At 44.6% G+C, this 26,393-nt stretch overlaps 3 protein-coding genes across 3 annotated transcripts; 2 read left to right on the top strand and 1 right to left on the bottom strand.

Moving 5' to 3' along the window:
- Positions 1–7,031: 7,031 nt before the first annotated feature.
- Positions 7,032–13,005, top strand: LOC124708687 (coiled-coil domain-containing protein 25-like). Its single transcript, XM_047240360.1, has 6 exons — positions 7,032–7,346; positions 9,521–9,648; positions 9,759–9,862; positions 11,871–11,958; positions 12,439–12,500; positions 12,584–13,005. Exons 1-6 carry the CDS (start codon positions 7,234–7,236, stop codon positions 12,734–12,736), a joined length of 648 nt encoding a protein of 215 aa, XP_047096316.1. The 5' UTR covers positions 7,032–7,233; the 3' UTR covers positions 12,737–13,005.
- A 476-nt stretch (positions 13,006–13,481) lies between these two features.
- LOC124646584 (rhomboid-like protein 11, chloroplastic) lies at positions 13,482–16,124 on the top strand. The gene is made up of 7 exons (XM_047186689.1): positions 13,482–13,716; positions 13,819–13,937; positions 14,431–14,516; positions 14,708–14,748; positions 14,832–14,998; positions 15,098–15,160; positions 15,714–16,124. The coding sequence occupies exons 1-7, from the start codon at positions 13,539–13,541 to the stop codon at positions 15,891–15,893; spliced, it is 834 nt and encodes a 277-aa protein (XP_047042645.1). The 5' UTR covers positions 13,482–13,538; the 3' UTR covers positions 15,894–16,124.
- A 2,414-nt stretch (positions 16,125–18,538) lies between these two features.
- On the bottom strand, positions 18,539–19,699 carry LOC124707895 (protein PHYTOCHROME KINASE SUBSTRATE 2-like). Its single transcript, XM_047239588.1, has one exon. It carries the CDS (start codon positions 19,685–19,687, stop codon positions 18,539–18,541), a length of 1,149 nt encoding a protein of 382 aa, XP_047095544.1. The 5' UTR covers positions 19,688–19,699.
- Positions 19,700–26,393: the final 6,694 nt, after the last annotated feature.

Genomic DNA, 26,393 nt, shown 5'->3' with positions numbered 1-26,393 from the left:
TAACCCGGGGCATATCCACAAAAATTGTCAGCTCAATATTCCGCTCTGGCTGTGAATACGATTTTTTATGGTGAGAGCACATAATCTGTTTTTACGACAACATCTTCCCCAAATCTTACTTTCTTCCTATTAGAGGCTATTCTTGGCACAAAAATGAAATAAAATGGTAAGGAGAGGTTATTACAGAGATAATAACTTTCAAGACTCAACAAAGGAAAATTTTACAGAAATAAAACATGAGTTATCTCCGAAGAGTGTTTTTCTAACGCCTTTCAGCTAGGCCAGAAAAAGAGCTAGCATCAAGTATTATCAAGTGAAGAAGCATCAAGATCAATCACTTTCTCTAAAACAAAACTTGTTAAAATAGACATTTTAGTTACCCCTGGAGATAATTCAACATGTAAATCACTCTTAGTTGTACTAAAAGTTTTATCAATTTTAAACATATTGTGGGGTTTGGTTTAGGTGCCTTAGGAACATACATAAATTTTTGCTCTTTTTCCGCAAAAGCTTTCTCCTTCTTAAACCCAAGAGAGGAAAGGTTGAACTTAAAGTTTCTGTAGCCTCCTCTAGTTTACCAATCCTAAGATTTATATTATCATGGGTATTGGTAGCCTCTAAAAGAGTGATTCTTTTATTGATACTTTCTATTGATTCATTAATTTAGCTAGCATTATCAAGACAATTTGGAAAACTTTTCTCTAGAGATCTTAGTCTTTCTATAACATCTTTCAAAGTGATCTCAGTTTTAATAACATTAGCTAGCATTATCAAGACAATTTGGAGAACTTTTCTCTAGAGATCTTAGTCTTTCTATAACATCTTTCAAAGTGATCTCAGTTTTAATAACATTAGTAGGTGATATTCCTACCAACCTTTCAATTAAATTGCAGGCTTCCAAAGAAGGAGTGCCCAGAAAATTACCCCTTGTGAGAGTATCCAACATATCTATTTCAGCTAGATATATCGACATAAAAAATTCTAAGGAGGATCATGGTAGAATATTTTTTTTAGTACATCTATAATGAGCATTACTTATTCTATACCAAACATCTTTCAAACTTTCTCCCCCTTGTTGTTTAAAAGAACGAACCTCAACTTTAGGAATACTCATTTTAGCAGAATTAAAATAGAACAACAGAAATAAAAGCTATAATAGAAACTAATTTTGTGTGTGTTTTTGATATAAAGAAGCAAACGAAACAAAACAAAATAAACTAAGCAAAACTATAACAAAGTAAAGAGATTGGAGATGAGAGATTCCCTTGCAGAAATCCTCTTTCTCCCCGGCAACGGCACCGGAAAAAGTCTTGATGGTGCTTATTGTAGCGTAGACTTCACACCGTTGGGGAACCCCAAGAGGAAGGTATGATGAGCACAACAGAAAGTTTTCCCTCAGAAAGAAACCAAGGTTTAATCGACCAGTAAGAGAAAGACGTGACTTCTGAAGGTGTTACTAGCTGACTTGTGGTAGGGCGCACTACCGGCATCAGCAACAACGTGGAACCTGCACACAACACAACCAAAATACTTTGCCCAACTTATAGTGAGATTGTCAATCTCAACGATTTTGCTGAACACAAAGGATTATCGTATCGAGTGGAAACAGATGTTTGCAATGGAGTTAAGGAGAACAGTGCTTGCAAAAAGTAAACAGAACAGGATTGTAGTGGATAAATTCATCAGTGTAAAAGAAAAGGACCGGGGTCCACAGTTCACTAGAGGTGTCTATCCATAAAGATAAATAACATGTTGGGTGAACAAATTACAGCTGGGTAATTGACAGAATAAAGACCATAGATGACAAGATGATTACTATGAGATTCGTTTGGGCATTACAACATAATAAATAGACCGTAATCTAACTGCGTCTCTGACTAATAATCCACCTTCCGGTTATCGTTTCAACCCCTTCTAGTATTAAGTTGCAAGCAACATATTATCTCATTAAGCAATGTGTGTAAAGTAAACAACAGAATTACCCTTGGATAAAACATTGTTGTTTTCTCCCTAGTAGCAACAACACATCTACAATCTTCGAAGTTATTGTCACTCTTGCAGAAAAAATCCATGAACCTACTATCGAGCATAAATACTCCCTGTTGGAGTCACAAGCATTTACTTGGCCAGAGTATCTACTAGCAACGGAGAGTATGCAAGATCACAAATAACATATGACAAGTATCCTAGCAGACACAACATGTAGCATTACATAATGATGATCTTGATCATGATAGGCAGCTCACAAGATCTAAACATGTAGCATAAATTGGAGAAGACAACCATCTAGCTACTACTATGGACTCATAGTCCAGGGATTAACTACTCACACATCACTTCGGAGGCGGCCATGGCGATGTAGAGGCCTCCGATGATGATCTTCCCCTCCGGTAGGGTGCCGGGAAGAGCTTTAGAACCCTCCCGAGCTAGGTTTTGCGATGGCGGCCGCGATGAAACTTTTCGTGGATGGAGGATCAGGTGTTTAGGTTTTTCCCGAGATAGTGAATAAATAGACGGAAGGGCGAGGTCGGTGGCCGCCTGGGGGGCCACACCACCCCTTGGCGCGGGCCCACCCTTGGTCGTGCCATGGGGTGGTTTGGTCACCTTGTGGCGCCTCTTCGACCCCCCTCTGGACTCTGTCTTTGTTACAGTATTGACTTCGGCTTTTGTTTTCGTCCAATTCCGAGAATATTTCCTGTACAACTTTTCTGAAATACAAAACAACAGAAAACAGGGAACTGACACTGTGATATCTTGTTAATAGGTTAGTGCCAGAAAATGTATAAAAGTGCAACAAAGTATAAGCAAAATATATATAAATTGGTGTAAAACAAGCATGGAACGTGAAAAATTATTGATACGTTTGCAACGTATCAATGAGAAGTAATCTTCATCAAGAGAAAGTATTTTTCCAACTACTTAATCTCATTCATAGTCTTTCATCGACATGTTTCCATTTAGGCTTAGTGTGTCCGATAGTGTATTGGGATACCTAGATAGTTAATATGAAAATGATCAGCCCAAAGCCAAAAAGTTAAGCATAGAGGGTAGCCTCGTCTCTTTCCTCGTCGAAAAACAATTCCCTCCTATGAAAATTAATTTTTAGTCCTAAAAGTTCCTCAAAAGATGATAAAATTAATTTCACAATTTTTGCCTTTTCAAGATCATGCTCCATAAATAGGTTCATGTCATCATCGTACAGAAGGATAGAAAGTCCACCACCAACTAGATGTGGACTCACTTTCTCACTTTGGGCTTCTTTATTTGCAAGTTCGATCATAACAGCTAGCATATCAACCACTATATTAAATAGCATTGGCGGTAATGGGTCACCTTGTCTTGGACCTTTTTTGTTTGGAAGAATCTTACAACGCCATCATTGGATTTGATGGATATAGTACCTCCAGACATGAAGTTATCGATCAAAGCGAGCCAATCTTTAGAAAAAACTTTCGTTCTAAGCGTCTTTTAAATGAAAGACCACTTAAATTTGTCGTAATCTTTTTTAAAGTCAATCTTTAATATCACCCACTCAACTTTTTCCGGTGTAGCTCGTGGACTGTGTCATGCATATTTACTACCCCATCAACAATGTTTTTTCCTTGCATAAATGTAGTCTGTGTTGGTCAAAAGACACGACCAATCAACACTCATCAAATTCAGTCTAATTATTCTAGTTTTCATGAATATTTTGAAGATAACGTTAAGAGTACATATAGGCTTGTAGTGTTGGGTCCTTTCTTCTTCATTAACCTTTGGTAGCACTCTTTGAAGTTTTGGAGAAGTAAGTCTAGTTTTCCAACATGAAGGGCGCCGAACAAATCTAAAAGGTATGTTTTAATGATGTCTAGAGGTTATGGTAGAACTCTGCTAAGAATGCATCCGGTTCTGATGCCTTATTGTGTTTCATTGGATAATTGCCCTCGTTACTTCTTCCTCTATATAGGGTGTAGTAAGAACGGTGTTTTCCTCATCCAAAACATAACATATATTATTTATTCAAGACTCATACATATGGAAGTTTCCTTCGTCTGGAGCTCCAAACAAATTCTATAGTAATTTGTAATGTATGATTTGACTTGCTCATGTCCCTCCATCAAGCCCTCGTCCTATTCAAGAGAATTAATAAGTTTCTTTTAGTGTGTGCCATTTGCGACACTACATAAGTATAGTATGTTCGAATCACCTTCAAAAATGAATTGAGATTTTCATCTTTGATACCATTTGAGTTCCTCCTCTTCTTGCAAAGGACGTTCATGCGGATTGGATTGAATTTTTAGTTCAAATTGTTGCGTAGATAACTGACGTACTTTTGATAAGGTATCTAAATCATCAATAATAGATTATTGTTGAAACTTTTCTTTTTTAGCTACCACGTTATGTTATGTTGCGTGTCCATCCTCCAAGATGTTTACACATCTCACACATTTCTTGTTCCACCTTTGAATGGGATTCTGTCTAGCAACATGTCTCTCCCACACCTCTTTAATCATATAGGAAAATCACTCACGTTGTAGCCATCCAAGTTCAAACTTGAACTGGTGTTTACATTGTGGTGTAGGCGTTCGTGTGGTTAAAAGGATATGGGCATGATCCAATAATACCAGATGAGCTCCTTCAGCTTAGCCGCCACCACCTCTCAATGACAACAAGGACATTGATGGCTGTCGCGACCTTGATGGCTTCCTACTTGATGAACATGGCGATTTTCTCTATTGTCTCTGTCTTGGTTCCTTTTTCTGTCCATCCGTTAGTTCCATCTGCCACGATCCACTCCTGTAGTCAGTTTTCTGCTCCTTGAAGGAGGCTCGCCCAACATGACCCCACATATGGGACATGACGATGAGACACCCTGGGGGGGGGGGGGGGGGTGCAGAAGAGAGGCCATCGTAGTGTAGGAGTAACGTGTATTTGGGAAAGCAAGGTATATGAAAAAGACGAGAAAGATTGGACATAAAGTTCGAAGCTTGGTGAGTTTAACGAGCACTCGTTTGCTTGACTCGTTTAGCTCAAAACGTTTTTACTAATGAACCGAGTCGAGCACACTTTCACCTTGTTAACACTAAGAGGCTAAACAAGCGAGCTTGTGAGTCTTGGGGCTGCTCGGTAAGCTTGTTAACTTAGAGCCTATCTTATCGAGTAAGCCAAAACAACAAGCATATAACAAACCAACCAACCTTCACTTTTAGCTTATTAAGGATGATAAGGTTAACGATCTGAGTCTGAACAATCACGAGCCTTAATGAGCCGAGTCTTAACGAGCCAAGCAGCTTGTTAGAACTTTGTAGAAAAAGAAGAAGTGTGTTTTCGGTCCACGCAAACGCTCGAGTAATCTGCTGCCTTTTCGAAAGCACAAATGAAAAATGGGAGCTCTCAACAGTGATCCTCTTCCCCCATCTCCCTTCAGCCTGGTCACTCTCAAGGGCGACACCGGGGGCCCAAACCCTCCTCTAGCCCTCACTGAGCGCCCCTCCATGTCGCCGCAGCTGCTGGCTCTGGCAGGCCCCGTCCCCAAACGACAGGCCGGGATCCTCTAGCTGTGTCATGCGGCGGAGCTCAAATTCTAGGGCGGCGACCCTAGGAATTTGGCAGCGCGACGCGCTCTGCTAGTCACGGCGACATGAGGTAGAGTGGCGACAGGGCTGCTTGCGGGGGAGGAGGTGACGTGTGGTAGCGCTGGGGGACATAGATCGAGCGAGGCCGGTCCTCACCGACGCCATCTCGAGTGTTGCTGCCATGGTGTGTGGCGGCTACGGGCATGTCGTGGCGAATGGGTTGGTGGGTTGCGGAGGCCACTGGCGCATCGTCCAGGCGGCTTGTTGGCCCCGTGTGGCAGCGGCAGGGCACCGTTGGGTCCAATCGACGTCGGTTCCAACGATCTAATTCGTCTTCTCCTTTGCTGCTAGCTAGTGGCGTGGTGGTTCTAGGATTCCTCTCGCGTCAAGACAAGGATTTTCTTGATGTTGGTCGTCCTTGATCTGGACATAATGGTAAGTTCCGAAAGGCTCCGCCGAGGAACTCCCTAGTGCCTTATGTCTCGAGATTGCTGGATTTGATGGGATTTGATTGTGCGCACCCATGTTTTTTCTGACCATTTGGTTTAGGAGTGAGTGGCGGAAGCATTGCTATATGTTGCCATCAGGTGACATGTTTTGGTCCATGGTAAAGTTAGAGACCAAAAATGTCATGAAAGTTGAGATTTGAGAACTATGCATCGTTGCAGAGGCCGAATGTAATTGGTATCTTCAAAATATTTATATATTTCCTTATAAAAAATTTAAAAACGATGATTATGCAAGCATCACAGGAGGTCAAAAGCTCAAATAAAATAAAACAAATTACAGTACCCCTCCGATTGGACTAGTATTTTGTTTTAACAGAAGTCCAATTTACCCCCCTAAACTGGTCTCAAAGTTCAGCTTACAACCCTGAAATTTTAGTTTGGTTCAACTTTCAACCCTGAATTCTAAAAACGGTTTAGAATCACCCCTTGCATTGTCTTAAGCCGGGTTTTCTTGTCACGTAATGTATTGTATTGGTAAAATAGTGCGTACATGTATTTTATGCCTTTAGCTCTTCATCTTCAACTCTATGCTTCATCTTCAACTCTTCACCCGCCGGAATAAAAATGCCTCCCCCGCGGCTCGCTGCGCTGCGTGGTGGTTGCCCCGTGCTGGCGGAAGGCTGGGCACGACAGGTGATGTAGATGGCAGACGCCGGGTGTTATTGTCCGATGGAGGCACCCCTCTGTGGTCGCCATAGCCTCGTTCCAGGGAGGAAGACGATCATGATGTACCGTGTATGTTGTATGTTGATGAGTTGGCGCAATATATAGGGAGAAAAACCGCTAACTGGCAAGAAAAACCGGTTCAAAACTTATCAAAAAAGGTAGAAGGTTCAGTTCCGAACGGTTTATAGAATTCAGGGTTGAAGATTGAACCAAAGTAAAGGGTTGTACTCTAAACTTTGAGACGAGTTTAGGGGGTAATTTGGACTTCTCTTTTTTGTTTTCAGAAAAAAAGTAAAACCAAAATCCGCTACTCTGCTTCGTTTCCACGCGCACGAAACCCTAGAAATCCCCCATTACCTCTCCCCAGGATCCCCACCTCTCTCGCGCCGGAAGCCGCAGTTCTCGCCCGCCCCCCTCCCAATCGCCCAATTCCGCCGCCCGAACCCGGGACTTCCACGCCCTTCTCCTATCGGTTCAGGCGGCCGGCCGGCGAGCGACTCAGGATGGTCTTCTACTTCAAAGCGCGGCCCGACGCCGGCGACTACACCATCTTCATGGGGCTCGACAAGCATGAGAACGAGGATCTCATCAAGTACGGCTTCCCCGAGGACATCTGGTAACGGCCCCTTCAACCCATCCAGACTCTTTTCTTCTGTAGGTACGATTTTTTTAGTTCTTTATGCGTCTTTAATCGATGCTATACTGACGGAAGAATCGATGGAACAAGGAACTTCATCTCGTTTTAGAGGACTCTAGCCAGAGTTTTGAGTTGGTTGTTGATTCCCAAAATTATGCTTATGGTCAGCAGCTGTTTACTTATTGATGATACCAGATCCTGATGTTGCTGTCTGTTTTGATGTTTTATTCAGAATCAGTATAGCTTGAGTGAGCAGTAGTTTGGACTTTTACAAAGGAGGCGTGCTTGATTTCTGTCAGAAGTTATTCCTAGTTTAACTTTGAAATGCTGTCATAGTGAAGAATCTCTATGTCATTGTCCGTCAGTGAGTTTTGTATGATGGATTAATGGGTGTCCTTCTTGATGGCATCATGAACAATAATCACAGCCAGGGTGATAGTTGGAACTTATAATCATTGCTGCCTGATCGTGTTTCATCACTGTGGGAAGTAGGAATTGGGTTCATGGAGTCGTCACTTTACAAAAGGATGGTTTGTTAAGTGACTACCTGTTCGGTTCACGATCCAATTAATTTTTGTTAAAGATATAGCAACAAATATATTCATAATTTAAGCAAAAAATCCTTGACATCTCGCTCCTATTCTTGGCCGTAAGCCCTTAAGACCATCCATCCCATTGCCTCACCCACAGACCAAAGATCCTGCCACTACATGCTCCTCCACACCCTGCTGTCCTGCTTTATGCCTTTCATTGTGCAACTGGACCTTGCTCCTTTTCAAAAACCATAGCTATGGTGGACGGTGACAACATGTATTGCGCTTTAGGGGGTTTGGTCTCCCATGTATGGCCTGACCAGGCTGGAGGATGCAGCGGGCCAACCTGTTTGTAATTTTGGTTCCTGCATTTATCATTGGGCCTGTACAGTGTGATGTAAAAAACATACTTTCAGACTGGCTCCAGTGAAACATATTTCATTTTGTTTCCCCATGGGCCTGCCTGTGTGAACAGGATTATCAGTGTGGGAGGTTTGTCCACACTGGTCCAAGCCAGTTCTATGCAGATACACCTCCCTATATTGTGATGTGAATAAAGTATAAAACAACCTCCTGCCTCAACCTTACACATAGGCAACCAAACACAGGCACCTTTACGCACTCATCCTGTCCCGAGCTATCTAGGTTTTATGGCAATGCACGAATGGCCCATTGGAGAGGATGATGGTTCCCACCTTAGCCATGTGTCTCACAGATGCGGGTGCTTGTGACTTGGTCACTGCACTTCCTTGCGGTAAAGTTAGCATCGTTGACATGTTGCCCTTTTGTTTGCCCCAGATTACAGTGCTACTATGTCATGGTGTCATACTGGTCTTGCAGTATGGTGTTACGGCTATGGTACAATTTGACAAGTATCTGTGGATTTTACTTTTACTTTCCAGAGAAAGTTAGAAGTTCACATTAGTATTAATAATTTACTTGTAGTGAATCTAATGAGCAGCAAAGGTTTTGTACATAATTTATTTGCTGTGTTCCCAACTCGAGTGCTTTGCCTCGTAACACATCATGAGAGAATGAAAATTCATAACTATCAACAAAAAGCATACATAAAGTGCTTGCTGAAATTGCTTTGATATTTCTTATGTTATGCATTTCAAAATTCTGTTCCAATATGGCTGCTCCACTGGCGGGTCTGGATTTTACAATCTTCCTTTTAGGTAGCATGCTCAGTAAAATTTTGGCAGATCTTTTCTCTGCCTATATAATAATAATGTCTTATGAGTCCTGAATCCTAAATGCTCAATTTCTGTAGTACGCATTGTCAATCTTCTGTTTGCACTGTGCTATTTGAAATACTTAAAGTTCTCCTTGACTGCAAACATAGTTACCTTTTAGTTTTGGTCTTCTCGTAATCATGGAATGAAGCCAGTTGCATATGTGGTTTTCTTGAGGCATGTCATGCGCCCTTGCTAACACAGATGATATAATATTCATGTTAGCCTGTTTCATTTCATATAATCTCCATGCCTGCTGTTTGTTGGCTAGAGTTAAATCTGTTTTGGACATGAATTTTCCATGGATATTCATGTCAAGTTCTTTTATGCCATTCAAAATAATCTTGTCATGCTTTGAGCCTCAGTTAACTTTTGCTGAACACAGGTTCCATGTTGATAAGATGTCCTCTGCTCATGTATATTTGAGACTGAATAAAGGTCAGACAATGGATAGCATAAGTGAAGGTGTGCTGGAAGATTGTGCCCAGCTTGTTAAAGCGAATTCTATTCAAGGTTGGATAAATTAGTTGAGGAAGCGTTGTCATATCTGTCATGAATTTGTTGTGTAACTCGCTGCTTTGCCTTTACTCAGACACATCAAACTGTCCTGTTATTGGTTATAGGTAATAAGGTGAATAACGTTGATGTGGTTTATACACCATGGTACAATCTGAAGAAGACACCATCCATGGATGTGGGTCAAGTTGGGTTTCACAACTCTAAGCTGGTGAGAACCCACCATTTCCCTAAGTCCTTGTTTATCTTTATTATGCATACTCTTTGTCTGTATGTAAGAGAGTAAATTGTCTCTGTATCACTAAACCTTCAAGTAATGTGAAAAACAAGTCACCGTTTTCCTAATTTTTACATCTAGGTCACTAAACTAAATCAAGTGTGTTCTGTGTATAATTACGCTTACTCAACCATCAAATGTGGAGTGGTGATGATGTGCAATGGTCCTGTTATTTAGTACCTGTGACCTAGATGTGCAAATTGTGAGAAAGGTAACCTATTTGACACACCTGAATAAGATTAGAGCATGTCTAACAGACCCCGTATTTTTTCGCCCCTTAAAACGCGAGTACAGGGCCCTGTATTCACTTTTCGCCGGCCGAAAACTCGGACGAGCTAGCAGACCCCGTATGTCTAAACTGTAAAGAAGAATATTCCCAGAATATGCCAATTTTTTTTTCTTCTCTTCTTCCTTCTCTCTTTCTTCCTCCTCGTGCGTGCATCACAGTTCTTCAAAACTGCCCCGGCCGCCCCTGCTCAGCCCCTGCCCCGGCCGCCCCTGCCCTGCCCCGGCACCCCGCCGCCGGCCCTGCTCCGCCGCCGGCCGCCCGCCGTCCCCGCGCCCGGCCATGGCCGCGCTCCGCTCCGGCCGCCGCCCGCTCCAGCTCCGCCGCCCGCTCCGGCTCCGCCGGCCGCCGCCCGCTCCGGCTCCGGCTCCGCCCGGCCGCCCCCGTCCGCCACCGGCCGGCCGCGCGCGAGCCACGGCTGGCCGCGCCTGCTCCCGCCCCGGCCGCACCCCCGCCCCCACGGCCGCGTCCGCACCGGCTACGCCCGGCTCCTGCCCTGGCCGCCGCCGGCCCCGGCCGTGCCCGCTCCGGCCGTCCCCACGCCGGCCGCGCCCGCTCCCGCTCCGGACGCCCGCCATGGCCGCCGCCCGCTACGGTGCGCGGAGCGCTTGCGAGCTGAAATTTCAGCCCGCCAAGGGTGAGGGGTTCGCCCTGTATTCACCCTCCCACCCTGTACTTGTAATGGGCGAGGAGCCGCCCCGTAGCCAAAACTGTAAAAATTCGATACCGGGGGCTGATTTACGGGGTCTGCTAGACGGCCGGGTAGAGCTCTACCCCGTATATTGGCGGTTATTTTACGGGGTTGGGGCTTTTAAGGGGTCTGTTAGACCTGCTCTTAGTGACCCACAACATACTTTACCTACCCTACTACGATTTAAAACGTCTGAGCCTTATATAAATACATAAAAAGTTGACTACTATGTTAAATCAGTAAGGATAAGCCTGATCGGAAAGCTATGATCTTGATCTTTGTGACAAGCTTTGCAATATCCATGTTATTGCTATTGCCTGCTTCCTAGTGCATTTCCAGCGTTGTAGGGCAGAATTGTCCTTAATTGTAAATTCATCCGAGGAAATAGTTTAAAATTCATAAATATTCATGTTTCCACATACTTACATCTATGGTCTGTAAAAATTTCTGAGTTCTGACTATGCATTGATGAGATATTTCTGTAATGTCTCCGATCATTAGGATAAAGTCAGTAGATTTATTTAGATGTGACTTATTTCTCTAAACAAGTTTCCTAGTTCTTAAAGTTTTCATGGTATGTGATTATTCCATCCTTCTTTGAACATTATGCTTTTGATAGTATGTGATTGATATGTAGCTAATTTTCTATTGCCCCCTTCATAGGTTGTTTAATTTCCAAATGATATTATTTTTCTCATTTTAAACTAATCATGAACAGTAGTGATTTAGTAAACAACCATTTCAGTACACCTTTCATCATTAGTTTTGTTCTGCACCTTTTGAAACACTAAATCAGTACTGTTCATTGTCCCACACTATTAATTTGTCTTTTCTACTAAATCAGTACTATTCATTGCCTCGTTAATGCACTTGGTTCTGGTTTTTATTCATGCTCCTTTTTTTCCATTGGTAGTAACTGAACCAAACTGAGTCAATCAGTCCCTAATTTAAGGATATGTTTGCAGGTTCGGACTGTTCAAGTAGAAAAGCGGCTCAATGAGGTGGTGAACCGGTTGAACAAGACAAAGGTGGAGCGGACGCCCGACCTGAAGGGTACACGACTTTTCTCTGGAACATATTTTATGTTCTCATTTTAAAACATTTCTCCATTTTGGACTTCTTAACGTGTAGTATTTGGTTTGCACCTATTATTTTTTGAAGAGTCTTCAAGGGGAATGACGAACTGGTGTGCAATTTAGGCTTAGACCAAGTCTCTTGCAAGTGTAGGCTAGACTGATACGATTTCTAAAGGTGCAACTTGCAACTAGACGGGTAGAAAAGAAAGGAAATTTGAGGTATTATAACTTGAAATGGAGATACCTATGATGGGTTTCAGCAGAAGACAAGCAATTGCAATTTTCTTTGGTTATTTTTTAGTACTAAGAACAGAAGGCATGATCAACCATGTATCTGTGCTGATTTGCATTTATGTGTAATTTTTTGTTGCTGCCCCACTCCCCTCTTCATGTGTGTTTTTGTTAGTTATGATTATATATCGTATTAAGTACTGACATCTGTTGTCTTTTGCTGCAGCTGAAAGAGAAGCTGTGAGTGCTGCTGAAAAGGCAGAAAGAAAGGTGCAGCTTAGAGACAAAGTAAGCTAGTCATCATCCCTGTGCTGTGTTGTATATTGAGCCTTGACCAGACAATAATGTAGTACATTCTCATCTTGTTTCAGAAACGCAAGGAAGAGATGGAGAGGATGGAGAAGGAGAAGCAGGCTGAGATAAGGAGCTACAAGGGCCTGATGGTCCAGGACAAGATGACTTCAAACAAGCAGATTGCGTCTGGTAGCAAGACCTTGCAGGAACTAGAAGAGGACTTCATGTGAGACAACGATGCGACAAATTCAATTATACCACATGAGTTCTCTAAGAAGTGCTTCTGTCAAAGACAGGATAGGCCGCTGGCTTTCAAGAAGACCCTTGACCTGATGATTCCAGGCGGGACCTTGACCTGTTGTGCTTGGTACTTTAATGACCTCTGTAAACCTGTTTGATGTGTTTGATACAACAGTTATGTGTGATGTAGCCGCATCTGACATATTGGTCGGTTAATTGTGGACCTGACATGGTAATAAGACATGTTTTCAGTGATTTATCTGCAATGAGTAGAACAAGACAACACTCCATTCCTTACCTGGAGCATACCTTGGTGATACTTGCTGATCTGCCAGCTTGCATCGCTTTGGTTGTTGCGAGCTTGCATTATTTTCAGTTTTTATATGGTTCAAATTTCCTCTTTGGAGTCCAAATCCTTTCTCGCGCAAAATTGTGGTACGTCAATGCCTTGTTACGCTGATTTATTCTTAGTTTCTCACATTTTCAAGCAAAAGATGTGGTATGTCAAATTTTCTCTTAGGAAGCGCTCTTTTACAGTTGCGTGTTGCCCTAGTTTATGCTAAGTAGCTAACAGATAATAATGGAATCGAGCTGAAGAGGGAAGTATGCAGGACAAACTACCATCGAATGAACGATTTGCCATCCACATTCCTGACCTGACCTCAGTCACACGGCTGGAACAAAACTGCGTTGGGCGAATAATCTTCGCTGGCAGCGGGCACTCCTTCGCTAATAAATCCCCATCTACAAAAACCCCGTACAACAAGCAAAGAGAAAGAGGACAAACAAGCCATGGCGCAGCGGCTGCTGCTGCTCCTGCCCGCGCCTTCCGGGACCTTCTCGAAGCCCCTCTCTCCCTCCTCCTCCCTACCCAGGCGCCATGTCCCCTCCATCTCCTTCAAACGCCGGGTAGTCGCGGGCGTCGCCGCCGCCCGCTGCGACCTGCTACGCTGTGGAATGCGGCGCTCAGGTGAGCCGCCCTCTTCTTTCTTGCCGCATAAGACGTACGCAGATTGGAGTAGTGTGGAATTTCTTGTCACAGACTTTCGTTTTTATTTGCACATTTGATCAGACTTGGTGTCCGAGTTGGAGCTCGCCAAGGACAAGAAGCAGCAGGGCGGGCGTGCTAATGCGATATTCTGGATCTTGCTGCTTAATTTCGGCCTCTATGTTGCAGACCATTTGTTACAGGTACCCTTGCAATCTCTTGGCTATCTCAATGTGCACAAATCTAAGTAGGGGCGTAATATGCTAGAGAAATTGCATAAACCGAGTGATGGGAGATGTACTGTAGAAGCTGTTGAATTATGTTGATATATTCCTTCCTATTTCAATCGAGATAGCTATAAAATTTGACATGCTATGGTTATATCATTGCAAGAAATTCTGTTGAAATAGACAATACAAGGAAACATATCAAATGCTTTGTGATCGTAATTTTCTGATTTATCTTTAGATTACTGGATTTATATTCCAAACAGCATGGACGCGCCTCTATTGTTTATATTCTCATGTAAGGATATAGTTGTCAAGCTTCATGCACCAGCCAACACAACCAAACATCCGAATTCATGGAAAGGGCTTAGTGCAATCCACTTACACACTTCACAACAAATAGTGTTACTTTGTTGAAATACTTAGGGTATATTTTTACTCTTTGTTTTCTGTTTTCTCTGCATTTCAGATCAGACAGATAAAGGCACTGTACCTATACCATGCTTACCCTTCCTGGTATCAGTTTGTGACATCAACTTTTTGCCACGCTAACTGGTTAGTTTAACTCGTTCTAGATTGCATATTTTTCATTTTCACTTCTACCTATGTTTCAGTCTAACCTGCTCTGCAAATGCAAAAAGTAGTAGTAGCTAACAAACTAGTCTGATGATATATCAGAAGCAGTAACTGTTTTAACATTATTTTGGGCCGTATTCACTTCTTCAATTGTCTATGATCAATTACAGGAATCACCTTTCAAGCAATCTCTTCTTTGTGTACATTTTTGGTGAGATTTAGTACCTAAAGCACTGCTCTGCATGATGTTTATAGTTCGGTTAAAGGACACCTACTTCTCATCTGAATATACAGGAAAGCTTGTGGAGGAGGAAGAAGGTAGCTTCGCATTGTGGATGTCTTATATTTTAACCGGTGCTGGCGCAAACGTGATTTCATGGCTGCTTCTTCCAACATCATCTGTATCTCTTGGAGCATCCGGGGCTGTTTTTGGCCTTTTCACAATTAGTGTGCTAGTAAAGGTGAATATGCTAAATCTTGGTCTGTTCCAGAATATTTCCTGATGAGCAGTAATCTCTTTTAATTGTCTACAATATTTTGCTGCTCCTTTCTTTCAACAGATGTCCTGGGACTGGAGAAAGATTCTTGAAGTTCTTATCCTTGGTCAATTTGTTGTTGACAAGGTAAGTTACCATCCTATGGGAAATCCGCTATTTTGTTGCCTGTCAAACCATTTGTTTGTAGAACATATCGTGTTGCAGAGATGAAATAATTACTTCTGTTTGTCGGTTCTTTCACTGCACCCCTTAACCTCTATACATAAACATTCATAGTTATATTTTCCCCTGGAAAAAAGGTTAGTGTTATCTGTTAGGCTACTTTTCAACTACCGCAAATTCACATTTCTTCAAATTTTCACAAGGCCATCTATCACTAATCTCGAGGACAAAATATTCAGGACTGCCAAATTGACATATTTTTCCATTCATCATGAGAATAAGTACTCAGATACATTTCTAGGTAATGAAATAGTAAGATATTTGATAGTAAGGAACTAAGGACTACTGCAATGGTCGATCATAGTTCATATGCAAATGAACTGATTGAAGCAAACTTCCTGCTTTCTGAACAGGCAGACGTATTACTAGTGTATTCTGTTTTACTGTTTTGCTAGTACTAGTAATGTATACCAAGCAGACATTCTTGATTAACCCGATTTGGCTTGTACCCTAATAGGTTATGGAAGCTGCACGTGCAACCACCGTAACAGGCGCCGCACTTCAAGTAAACAACATTGCCCATGTATCGGGTGCTTTGATTGGTGCTGCGTTAGTATTCATCATCAACAGAATCCCCTTATCATCTAACGATGATAGTCCAAAGGCTCTAAAGGATAGCAAGGACAAAAGAAGTTAATTTAAGCTAGAGCAGCCATCCTAACATAATATATCGTACATTAATCGCTGTGTTCAGATTCATCTGTAGTTCTGATTCGTTTGGGAAAAAAACATACATCCCGTAGAGATTCTGCTGGACATCATCACACTTGTAAGGTTCATTGTGTGTAAGTTACAAAGGTTCGTTTTCTGAACCTTTGTGAGAATGCTATGGAAATGATAAATTGCTCTGGACTCGCACTTGATAAGAGCATGTCATGGCAATAACACTCAGGTAATGTTGGTTTCGGTTGGGCGTCGAGTTCTGGCGATGGAGCTTCTGCTGATAGCTGAGCAATAACACTGTAGGTCACACGATAGGGGTATCGATTTGGCTGGAGGTGCTCCAAGGCGAGGTATATTGTACGGTGATGTGGCTTGCCAGTGGGATAGAGGAAGGTGTGGATCGGTGCAGGCGAAATGGCCGGACTGACGGCTTTAACTTGTAAATGTGGCCTCCCAATTCCCTGTTGACAAGCTACAAACTTGTCATACTGAAACAAAATTACTGGAAGTGGATAGGTAGGCTATGCAACAGAGTGAGTATACAACAATATGAAATTTATGTTTTACGAAGTCACTGACTACAATAGTAACAAGCTTGAAATAATGTTGACACCAACTAATAGTGTTGCGGTAGAGATTAGGGGCTATGTATGATTATCGATTGTTATTAAATGTAAATTGAGGTGGGTGGGAAAAGTCCCAGTTGAACCTGGGTGCACGTGAACCCAGGTGGGAAATGCATTTTTTAAATATTAAAAAAATCTGAAATAAAAATAACGGAGTACGTATGCATGTTTCATGTGTGCGTAGAAAGTTTGCGCGGAGAAACCACTTTTTTATTTTAGAATCTAAAAAAAAACAAAATACGTCACATATATACTGCTATATAGCCCTGCAAAATTTCAATTTTTTGCCGATGCAAAATAAAATGTTTTTTCGTCACGAAACTCATATCCAGGGCACATGTTTGAGATCACCTTTGCATTCATTTTGTGTTTCGATTTTTAAAACATGTTTTTACATCACAAACGCACTTGAAAAAGTGGGTTCACATGCACCTAGGTTCTGAAAATCCAGTCTCTGTGTATTTGGGCGGTTGTTGTACACAGAGAAAGTTGACACTTCTACTTTTGTTAGACAGCTTTGGTTATCTCGTGGAGCAAGACACACTCTTATGAGAGAAGTGAAGGTTCTTGACAAAAGAGCAAGGCTATCTGTGAGTGAGAGATGAAATAGGTCTAGGTACGATAACCCTCCACCATGGTGGACTTCTTGTTAGGTTTTTTCCTTGACTTTGTCTTTTTTATTTTTCTTTCTTTGTTTGGCACATAGTCATTTGAACTTTTGTTTTCACGTAGAAGCCATGGAGTTAGCGGGAGCTCCTGGTGGTTCTATCTATTCTACAAACAAATAAGTACCAATGCTTTTTCAGTAAAAAATTACTCTGTTATAGTCTCGCGCATAATGATGATATAAGATGTTATGCCCCTCTCTCACATAAAACATAAAAGATGTCTTAATTTTATCTAAATTTGAATGTATTTATACCGTAGTTGTCAGAGTCATGATTCTACTATGCGACTCTACGACTTACGACCCAACTGAGTGGACAAGTGTACGACTCTACTAAGTAGAATCTAAGATTTCATTATTCTGGAAGTTAAGATCGCACGGTTTACGATTCTACCATACATAGAGGTTTCGATCAGATACAAAATCATGATTCTGACAACTTAATTATTCTATATACTGATCACGTCTAGATACATCCAAATTTAGATAAAATTAAGATATTTTTTGTGTGATGGAGTGAGTAGTTTTTATTATTATATGTAACTAGACGCATTTCAATGTGTTTGCTCACTCATTTCAGTCAATGCGTAATCCATATTAAAATATTCAAAACATTTTATAATTCGATATAGAGGGAGTGCTTGTGTTAGGAACACCTTATAGGTCCCTGCATAAGGCATTCGAGAAAAAAAGAGCTGGACACCATATTTTAGTTTGAACCAGATTTTTAAAATCACGCATGGGTTGAGTGAACGAAGCAGGGTTTTAAAAAAGGGGCACCATATTTTGTTTTAACAAGATTTTCTTAATTAAACATAGGGTTATAATTTGCACTTTGTATGATTTGCTGACCTGAAAAGGAATTTTTCTACAAAAGTAATGATACAAACTTGGTAGAAACTTGACCGTGCAAGAATTCGTACTCCTTCTATATCTATATACATATGTATCGACATAAAGTTAAGTCAGTTAATTTGAGATATAGAGAGTATAACTATTGCTCCTGGGAAGAAACCAACGTCTTAAACAGCACGCAGATAAGCATCACATATGGACCAAGTTCAATGTAGCGGTCTGAAAGTTGTGTTTACCGATTATTGTGACATGTCGTGTGTATGGCTGTGGACTGTAGGCCTGTACACAGATGATGACAGCTTTGAAGTGCATCGTCCACAACGCATCTCTATCGCCATTACTCCTCTATATTTCACTGATAAAAAAACAATCCAATATTTTTCCAGAAAAATACACATCCACCGGTTACGGGTACATGCATGCATCCAAATCCACAGACTCAACCGCCGCATACGTCCAAACCGAACATACCTACCGGCGGCGTGTCATGTCTGGGCCGCGCACCCTCGCGACCGGCGCCGGCGCCGGCTCCACCTCCGACCACGTCCGAGGCCGGCCGACGGTGTCGACGGCCCTCTTGGACATGCAGCCCGTCAGCAAGCCGCCGCCGTTATTTCGTCTCCTCCGGTGGCTCTTCCCTCCTGCATCCTCGTCGCCGTCGTTGAAGTAATAGTAGCGGCCCGAGGCCGCGCTCGAGAAGTTGCCGGACGCGGCACCCTCCGCGGTGACCACGCTCCACACGATGCTTGCCTCGCTCGGTGGGTACATGTAGTCCACCTCGCTCGGCGCCGCGGCGTCGTCCACGACGGAGTCAACCCTCATGTGTGCTCGGTTGGGGCTTCCGCTGACACCGGCGGCTGCACTTACAGCACCACCCCGTGCCGTTCCAGCAACGATTGTATATGCGGAGCTTTGCGTCGCCGATACCAGCGTCCTCCGTTGCTCGCCGTACGATGCGTCAACTCTGGGATCCAGCATCCGCATGGACACTTCTCCGGGCTTTGCGGCTCGGCGGTGGGCAGCTTCCGGGAGCAGCAGGGGCGGTGGTCCGCCACCGTCGTCGACCCACTTGCAAGAGCCAGACATCATCCTCACCGTGGTGCCGTCCTCCACGGTGGTCTGTTTGCTCGTCCCTCCTGGAATCGTCGCATCTGCTTCGGAGCTGTCGTCCATTTCTTCGCGGTACAGGTCGTCGGCGCTCATCGACTCCTTGTTGTCGCTGGAGCCGCAGGCGCACCCTGCCATGCCGAGAATCCAGCGCCGCAGGTGAGACGACGACGGGCGTGCCTTTCCTGCGGTCGGCTCACTCTCCGTCGTGGAATTTGCCTTCCCCTCAATGGCCGGGGCAGCAGCTGACGCCGGATGGTTGGACAGCAACGCAGAGCGGCTGTTCCAGCTGGCCTCCGACGAGCTGGTGGCGGCCGTCGGCGCCAGGGCGGACTCGTCGTGCTGCCATGTCTTGAACGCCGACGAGTAGGACGACGAGGAGCGGTCGCACCATAAGGCGTCCTCACCGGCGAGGGCGTCGTTGAAGTAGCGCTCGGCCGTGAAGACGCCGAGCTCGGAGTCGTCGTCGGCGCTCTGCGACGCCGGTATCTTTGCTGCTCTGTGTCTATCCATGCTCTGCTTGTTCCAGCGTTGTACAGTATGTGGTTAGTGCGGTGAAGTGTGAGCTTGCACGGGGAGGGGGATATATAATCCCGTTGTCATGTTAACGTCACCATTTTTTGGGTGATGCTAAGGTCCCGTTTCGACTTTCGAGTCGACGAAAACCAGCAAACCAAAATACCAAATGAACATGCAGTTTTGCTAATACACACTCTCTACTCAGAGCATCCCTAGTTCATGCAGTTTTACTAATACTCACTCGACTCAAGGCATCTCCAGTACCAGAAAACTCGGTATACTCATACCATAAAATCGGTATGGATCGCGCAAAATAGGTTTGATATTATTTTCACTTTTCAAACCGATGCATTAACATATTTCAGATTCTAAACTTTGAGAATTCTAATTAACAATAATTTTTTGGGTTCAAAAGCATGGGCTAAACATAGCATCTATCAAACCTCCACAGAATTATGAATGAAATGCCCCAAATCAAGCAACACCGTAACCATCATCACCGCTAGCCGAAGCATGACCTATTCTTGACTGCAATATATCCCCTTCTAATCTCCCACCACTCTCCTGTCCTCTCATCCATTTCATTTGGATCCAACATCATGACTCCATTCTCCTTGGCAATGATGTCCGCCCTTTTCGCCCTTTTCTTGGTCTCCTCGAGATGAATTCTTTGCTCCTCGGTATCCGTCTTGAACTTGTCATCCTCTCTAATTTGTTACCACCTTGGCAACTTATCTTGTTGATTCTTCTCGACCAACTCTTTTTCTGCTTGCATTTAATGAGCCACTAACCGTTTTGACTTCATCATCTCATCAAGTTTCCCCATCAAGCTTTCTGCCTCAGCCTTCTTCAATTATCTATTCTCCTTCCCCTCCCCCTTATCTGGTCTACCTTTGTTTCTTACTCCTTTCGGTGCCGGTTCACCATATTCATCCTCATCGCCAGCCAAGGTAATTGGTGCTCCTTTTCTCGGTGGAGGAGCTTTTGGATGTCCCAACTTCCACTTCTCACGATGTTCAAGTAATATCCAACAATATTGGAGCACAAATGCTTTGCCTTTGGATGCGGCCATTTTCTTGTACCTTTCTTGTCCTATGCGATCCTATGTTCACAAAATGGCAAGAATTCAAATAGACAACAAACCTACATAGTCATCAAAAGGCATCCACTCGGAGGTGCATTCCTCAATTGCCCCAAACACCCACTCCAGTGGCAACAACGTTGCTTTATGACATCTCACCAGCATTGGAGAGATAGCATTGTGTTGTGCGGGTTGATGGTTCTGACATGAATCGATGAAACTTGTCATCGGTTCTTTGCGAATATTATTTTCGGTATGATCATTGGTGGTCAACATCGAGTGATACATTCTCCTATGTCTTCACTAATGCATGTCCTCAACTTCCGCGTAACTCACGAGTTTCTTTGATTTTCCATTCCCTCGTCCACCTCTTCAATATCATCATTACCATACTCGTTATCAAATCATAGTATAAAGCATGGACCGGTGAGGGCCCCGGTTCACGGTTCAACGGTCGGACCATTGGTGCGCTCAGTTCACTTTCCGATTTATTAGGGATAAAATAAGCTAGGAGAAGTACTAATATGCTAAGAAATGAAAAGTATATTTAATAAATATGTGAGTACCATGACACAAACAATGCTCAGGCCAGTTGGCTAGCCCAACAAGCATGTTCTTGTGCGGAACTTTGGAGACCCCAAGCATGAATCACGACCTGGATGTATGATTTATCTCGTGTGAACGGACCGCGGAGTGTTTTGGCTAATAAAAACACCAGTTGATTTGTGATTTGTTTCGGTTTTTTCAACAAGTGATCAAGATGCATCTAGTGACACATTAAGCTTGTCGACTCATTTTCGTCCAACATATTCACATACAAAGTAGGAGCCACATGCAATTCAAACAACACAATAAAAAACTGAAAAAGCCGAGCAATACCATCCAATTTGACACACACACACACACACACATTCGGAAATTTACCCATAATTTACTATCAGCGAGGGTGACTCGGATGCCGGAGGGGTGGGATCATTTGGTGGAGTAGGTGAGGGTCTACGATTTGTCGGCTTCTTCATCTTCTCTGGCCCGGAATTGGCCATTTTTGGCCACCCCAGGCCGGCACCTGCGGTGGTAGGGGGCGGACCTTGCCACTGAAGGGAGTTGGCTCCCATGAGGATGTTCTTATCCATCTGCTTGTGTTTGCGGGTGGCGCGACGATGTTCCTAGCGGTGGGAGATATGGGCGCTTCGGGAGGCTCCGATTGGGGTCGATTAAGCTCAAGAACGATGGACGGCAGAACAAAGAGGTCCATGGCCAAGATCAGGTGACGTGGTAGGAAGGACATCACATGGGTGAGGAGATCGGCAGTGGCAGAGTGCGGCGGGATAAAACGGGCTGAAATGTACCTCCTCCCAAGCTGTAGTTCATTTTCTGGTAAACCGGCTAGGCCATTGTATCACATATATGCGGGAGGTTTCCCGTAAAGAAAAATTGAGGCCGAACCTTTTTGTGGTATCTGATTGAGAGGCTCTGAAGACTTTCCCGAATAGGTCATGCGTTGCGCAGGTGGTAATGCGGGTAGATGATACTACAACTCAATCTAGCCAAAGAAGGGACCGGGTAATCTCAATCTTTAGTGCTCTCGACATCAGGTACTTAACATCATGGTCTAATTACTTGGGTGCAGGCAGCCTGGCACTTTAGTGTCACATTAGTACCATTGAATGACATGAAATACACGTGTATAACCATGTCAAGTAAATCATATCCATATATTGAACTAACATGAGGTAAATAGCATACGCATGACCATGCGCAAAGGTATGACAGCTGCCCTAAGAGCATCTCCAGTCGCGTCCCCCAAACCGTCCCCCAAAGCGATTTGGGGCGCGCCGGACAAAAAAAGCGTTCCAGCCGCGTCCCCCAAAGCCCTTTTTTGTCCGGCGCGGCCCGATACGGTGTCCGGCGCCCGAGCCCGTCCCCGTCCCACGGGGACGCTCCGGGGACGCCGGACACAACGAAAGCGAGGCGGGAGTGGCGGGGCCGACGCGTCGGGCCGGCACGCTAATTTTAACCTAACCGTCGCCTACCTCGCGACGGAAGTTATTCGCGCGCGAGTGACACACGGCGGCATCTTTGCCTTAATGGCGACGGAGGGGCAGGCGAGACGTCTCGCTCGGTGCTGCGCGGCCTCCACGCGTCGCCGGCGTTCGCACGCCACCGCCCGTTCCCGCGCGATCTTACCGCCTCTTCTCGTCTGTTCCCGCGCTTTCTTCCCGACGCCGGCGTCTATAAAAGGTCTCCCGGCTCATCAATGGTAGCCACCACACCCCGCCGGTAACAAACACAGCCCTCGTCGCTCCACGACCGTCTCCTCCATCACCGGTGGCAATGGCGAACCGCCCCGGCGATGGCCACTTCCTCCACCGCCGTCTCCTCCATTGACGAGCCGGCAGCGGCGTGCGGCACTCGAGGAGGCACTCGAGGAGGAGGCCCGCCGAGCCGGCGTGAGGCGCAGCAGGCGGCGGATCTAGCGGCGTTCTCCGCCCTCGCCTCCGCAGCTCGAGGAGGCCGCGGCGGCAGCAGCGTGGCGAGAGCAGCGGTGCGACACCGTTGCGGCGTTCGACGCCTCGACGGGACAAGAGGCGCGACGGCGCCGGCACCGGGAGGAGATGGAGCAGCGATGGGCCGACGAGCGCCGGCGCCGGCCGCGATGAGCGGCAGCGCGCTGTTCCGCGAACGGCGTGACTCGATTGAGCGCCGGCGGCGTGAGTCGATCGAGCTCCGGCGAGCAGGGCGACGGCGGAGGAGCGTCGACAGGCGGGAGTCGGCGCTACGGCGCTATGCGGGAGGCGGGCGGAGCAGGTAGCGGCGGCCGACGCGTATGCGGCGGCGATGATGGAGGCGCCAACGGATGTGGAGGAGGAGGCGCCAATGGAGGAGGAGGCCGAGGCGGAGGAGACCGAGGTGGAGGACGACGACGACGACGACGAGTTCGACCGGTCCGACGACGACGCCCGCACCCGGACGAGACGGCCGATCAGCAACGCGCCCTCGTCGAGTCCTTCGAGTCGGAGAAGAAGCTCTAGGACGACGCCCGTGCCCGCGAAGAGGCGCGGATTCGTCGCGCTCGTCGAGCTCTCCCTCCGCCGGCCCGGCGAGGGAGGGCGGAGGAGGACTATCGGCGGGAGCGGCACCATCCGGCCACCGCCGAACGCAAGGAGAGGAGGCGCGCGCAGGAGGAGCTGCGGCGTAGGGGAGGCGACGACGGGGCGGGGCCGTCGAACGCGCCGCCGGCGGTCAGTAGCCTAGGTTTAGATGAAATCTAGCCGTTTTCATTCAAACTTTGTAATATATAATCAAAATTGAATGAAAACCTTTATTTTCCTGCACAAATATTCATTTGGGGGCGGCGTTTGGGGGACGCGGCTGGGAAGCGACGTCCCCCAAACGCGGCACGAGCAAAACACGTCCCCCAAACGCTCAATCCGGCGCGGTTTGGGGGACGGTTTGGGGGACGCGACTGGAGATGCTCTAATATCATTTTTGGTGAATACATTGAGATGTATATGTTTCTTTTGAACAATTTGAGTGGCCATACATCGAAAACGAATTCTATATTAGAAAGTTATGCTTGTTTTAATGAACATTGCGCAAAAAAGATTTCAAACAAAAAACAGAGACTACGTACTAAAAACAAGACTCGTTTTCTAGGTTCAATGTGAATAAGATTGTTTTTCTTACAGAGATTTATCATATCTCGGAAGGGGATTTTTGGCTCTTGGGTGTAACGCACCCCTATAGACTAAAAAAATTATAGTAATTTTAAAAAGTTATTTTTTTTGAATCTTCCTGGAAACCAATGATAATCAAGTTTGTACTCGTAATTTTTTTGTTTAGAAACGAAATGATCCCCATGGTCTCCAGGGCTAAAAATATAAAATTATGACAAATATAAAGCGAATAGTACTTGATCATGGGACGTTTCAAGTTTGTTCTTTTTACCCAGGATACAATAAAAGTAGTTTCCTAGAAAAATATTTTGTTTCAAGTACAATATCTGATCATCTTTGATTACCAAAAAAGTTTGTTTTTTTTGAATTTTTTTTTTCAAGTATAGGGGTGTGTGGCACCCGAGAGCCAATTTGTATTTCCCATCATATCTCTTACTATATAAAATATACTTAAGACAATTCTTGATTTTTGAAAGGCATACCATGTTTCTCCAACGACATTATCACCTTCTTGAGTTAGTGTTGCTTTTAACAGTGGCGAAGAATTAAAACCAATTTCTCGTCGACAAATATCATCAAGACCGAGTTGCAAACTAGCCGTGAGATATTCAAAAGTGCTGATTCATAAAATTACAAAAGATATTTTTAGAGAGGTAAAATTTTGCTATTGAGCTGATATTAATGGTACGTTTATAGGTTCTACTTCTAATTAAATATGTTTCTATTTTATTGTATAGGTGATTGAATTTAAATCATATATCTCATTAATGTCTCCAGAGTATTTTGTTCTTTGCATCGTTTTTTAGAGTTCGCACTACCTCAACGTATTTCCGTCCTTCGCCACTGCGCATGACCTATCTAGTAGTTTATGAACCCGGAAAGTGTTGTTTACACACGGGCACCAGTGCTCTCTTGAGTTTCAGATTTTCAAAAAATTTGAAACCTCACATTTCTAAGTCTTAAAAAATTACGGCGTTAAATATATAGATAGATATATGTGGAAGGGGTGTATGCAAAAAAGTCTCGTTAAAAAAATACTTTGTATTTTGAACAATATGAAAAAGACAAATTTCTGACAGTAAGTTGTAGTAAAACAGTGTTACAGTAGTGTATCCTTTTGTCAGAAATTTGTCTTTTTTGTATTTCTTAAAATTTAAATTATTTTTTACCGGGACTTTTTCCACACACTTTTCATGTACATAGCTATCTACATATTTAGCGCCATAATTTTTGAAAACATAAAAATATAAGGTTTTAGAATTTTCAAAAAACTGAAAGTGGAGGGATCACGAGCTTAAGATGACATGTGTTTGTTTATTTTTTCAGCAATAAACGTCAAACGGTCCATGGGCCATGGCGAAGGCGTATTCGAGAAATACGTTTTCCCTGTAAGAAAGGCATATAGGCGCCTGCTCCCTGCTGGATCCATACGCGGCGGAGGCAGAGTTAACTGCGGCCAGGTGCGTGGCCCTGCTGCGGCGCTCATGGCGAAGGTCGGCGAGGGTCCTGGTGGTACTACACTACTACCGCACCTGATGGACGAAGACTTCCTCGACGGCGTGGAATGTGGATAGCGGCGTACGCTGACGGCGGCGTTGCGTCGGCAGGTTCAGAGAAGGATTTGGCGGTGGAATGAAGGGGCTGCTCTGCGTGGAAAGAAGGGGTTGCTCTTCATGGAAAGAATCGAAATGAGGTTTGCCCGGATGATTAGGATGCTCAGGGCGGTGCTCTTCTGGGCATACACGGGCGAATTGGGGCTTCGGAGGACGGTCGTTGCTACCATGCCGAGCCATCGCAGTCACCGCGCTCTGGCCGTGGCCGCCGCCGTGTCGAGCTCTGGAAGGCATGTCTGCCTGCGTGCCTACACTGCACCACTGGGCTGTAAACGTTTGGTGATGGCGTGTGGAGGAGGCAGCACTGCCTTGGTGACAGTCATGGCCAT

The sequence above is a fragment of the Lolium rigidum genome, chromosome 4 (genome assembly GCF_022539505.1).
Source record: "Lolium rigidum isolate FL_2022 chromosome 4, APGP_CSIRO_Lrig_0.1, whole genome shotgun sequence".
NCBI lineage: Eukaryota > Viridiplantae > Streptophyta > Magnoliopsida > Poales > Poaceae > Lolium > Lolium rigidum.
This window is presented reverse-complemented; position numbering and strand designations above follow the sequence as displayed.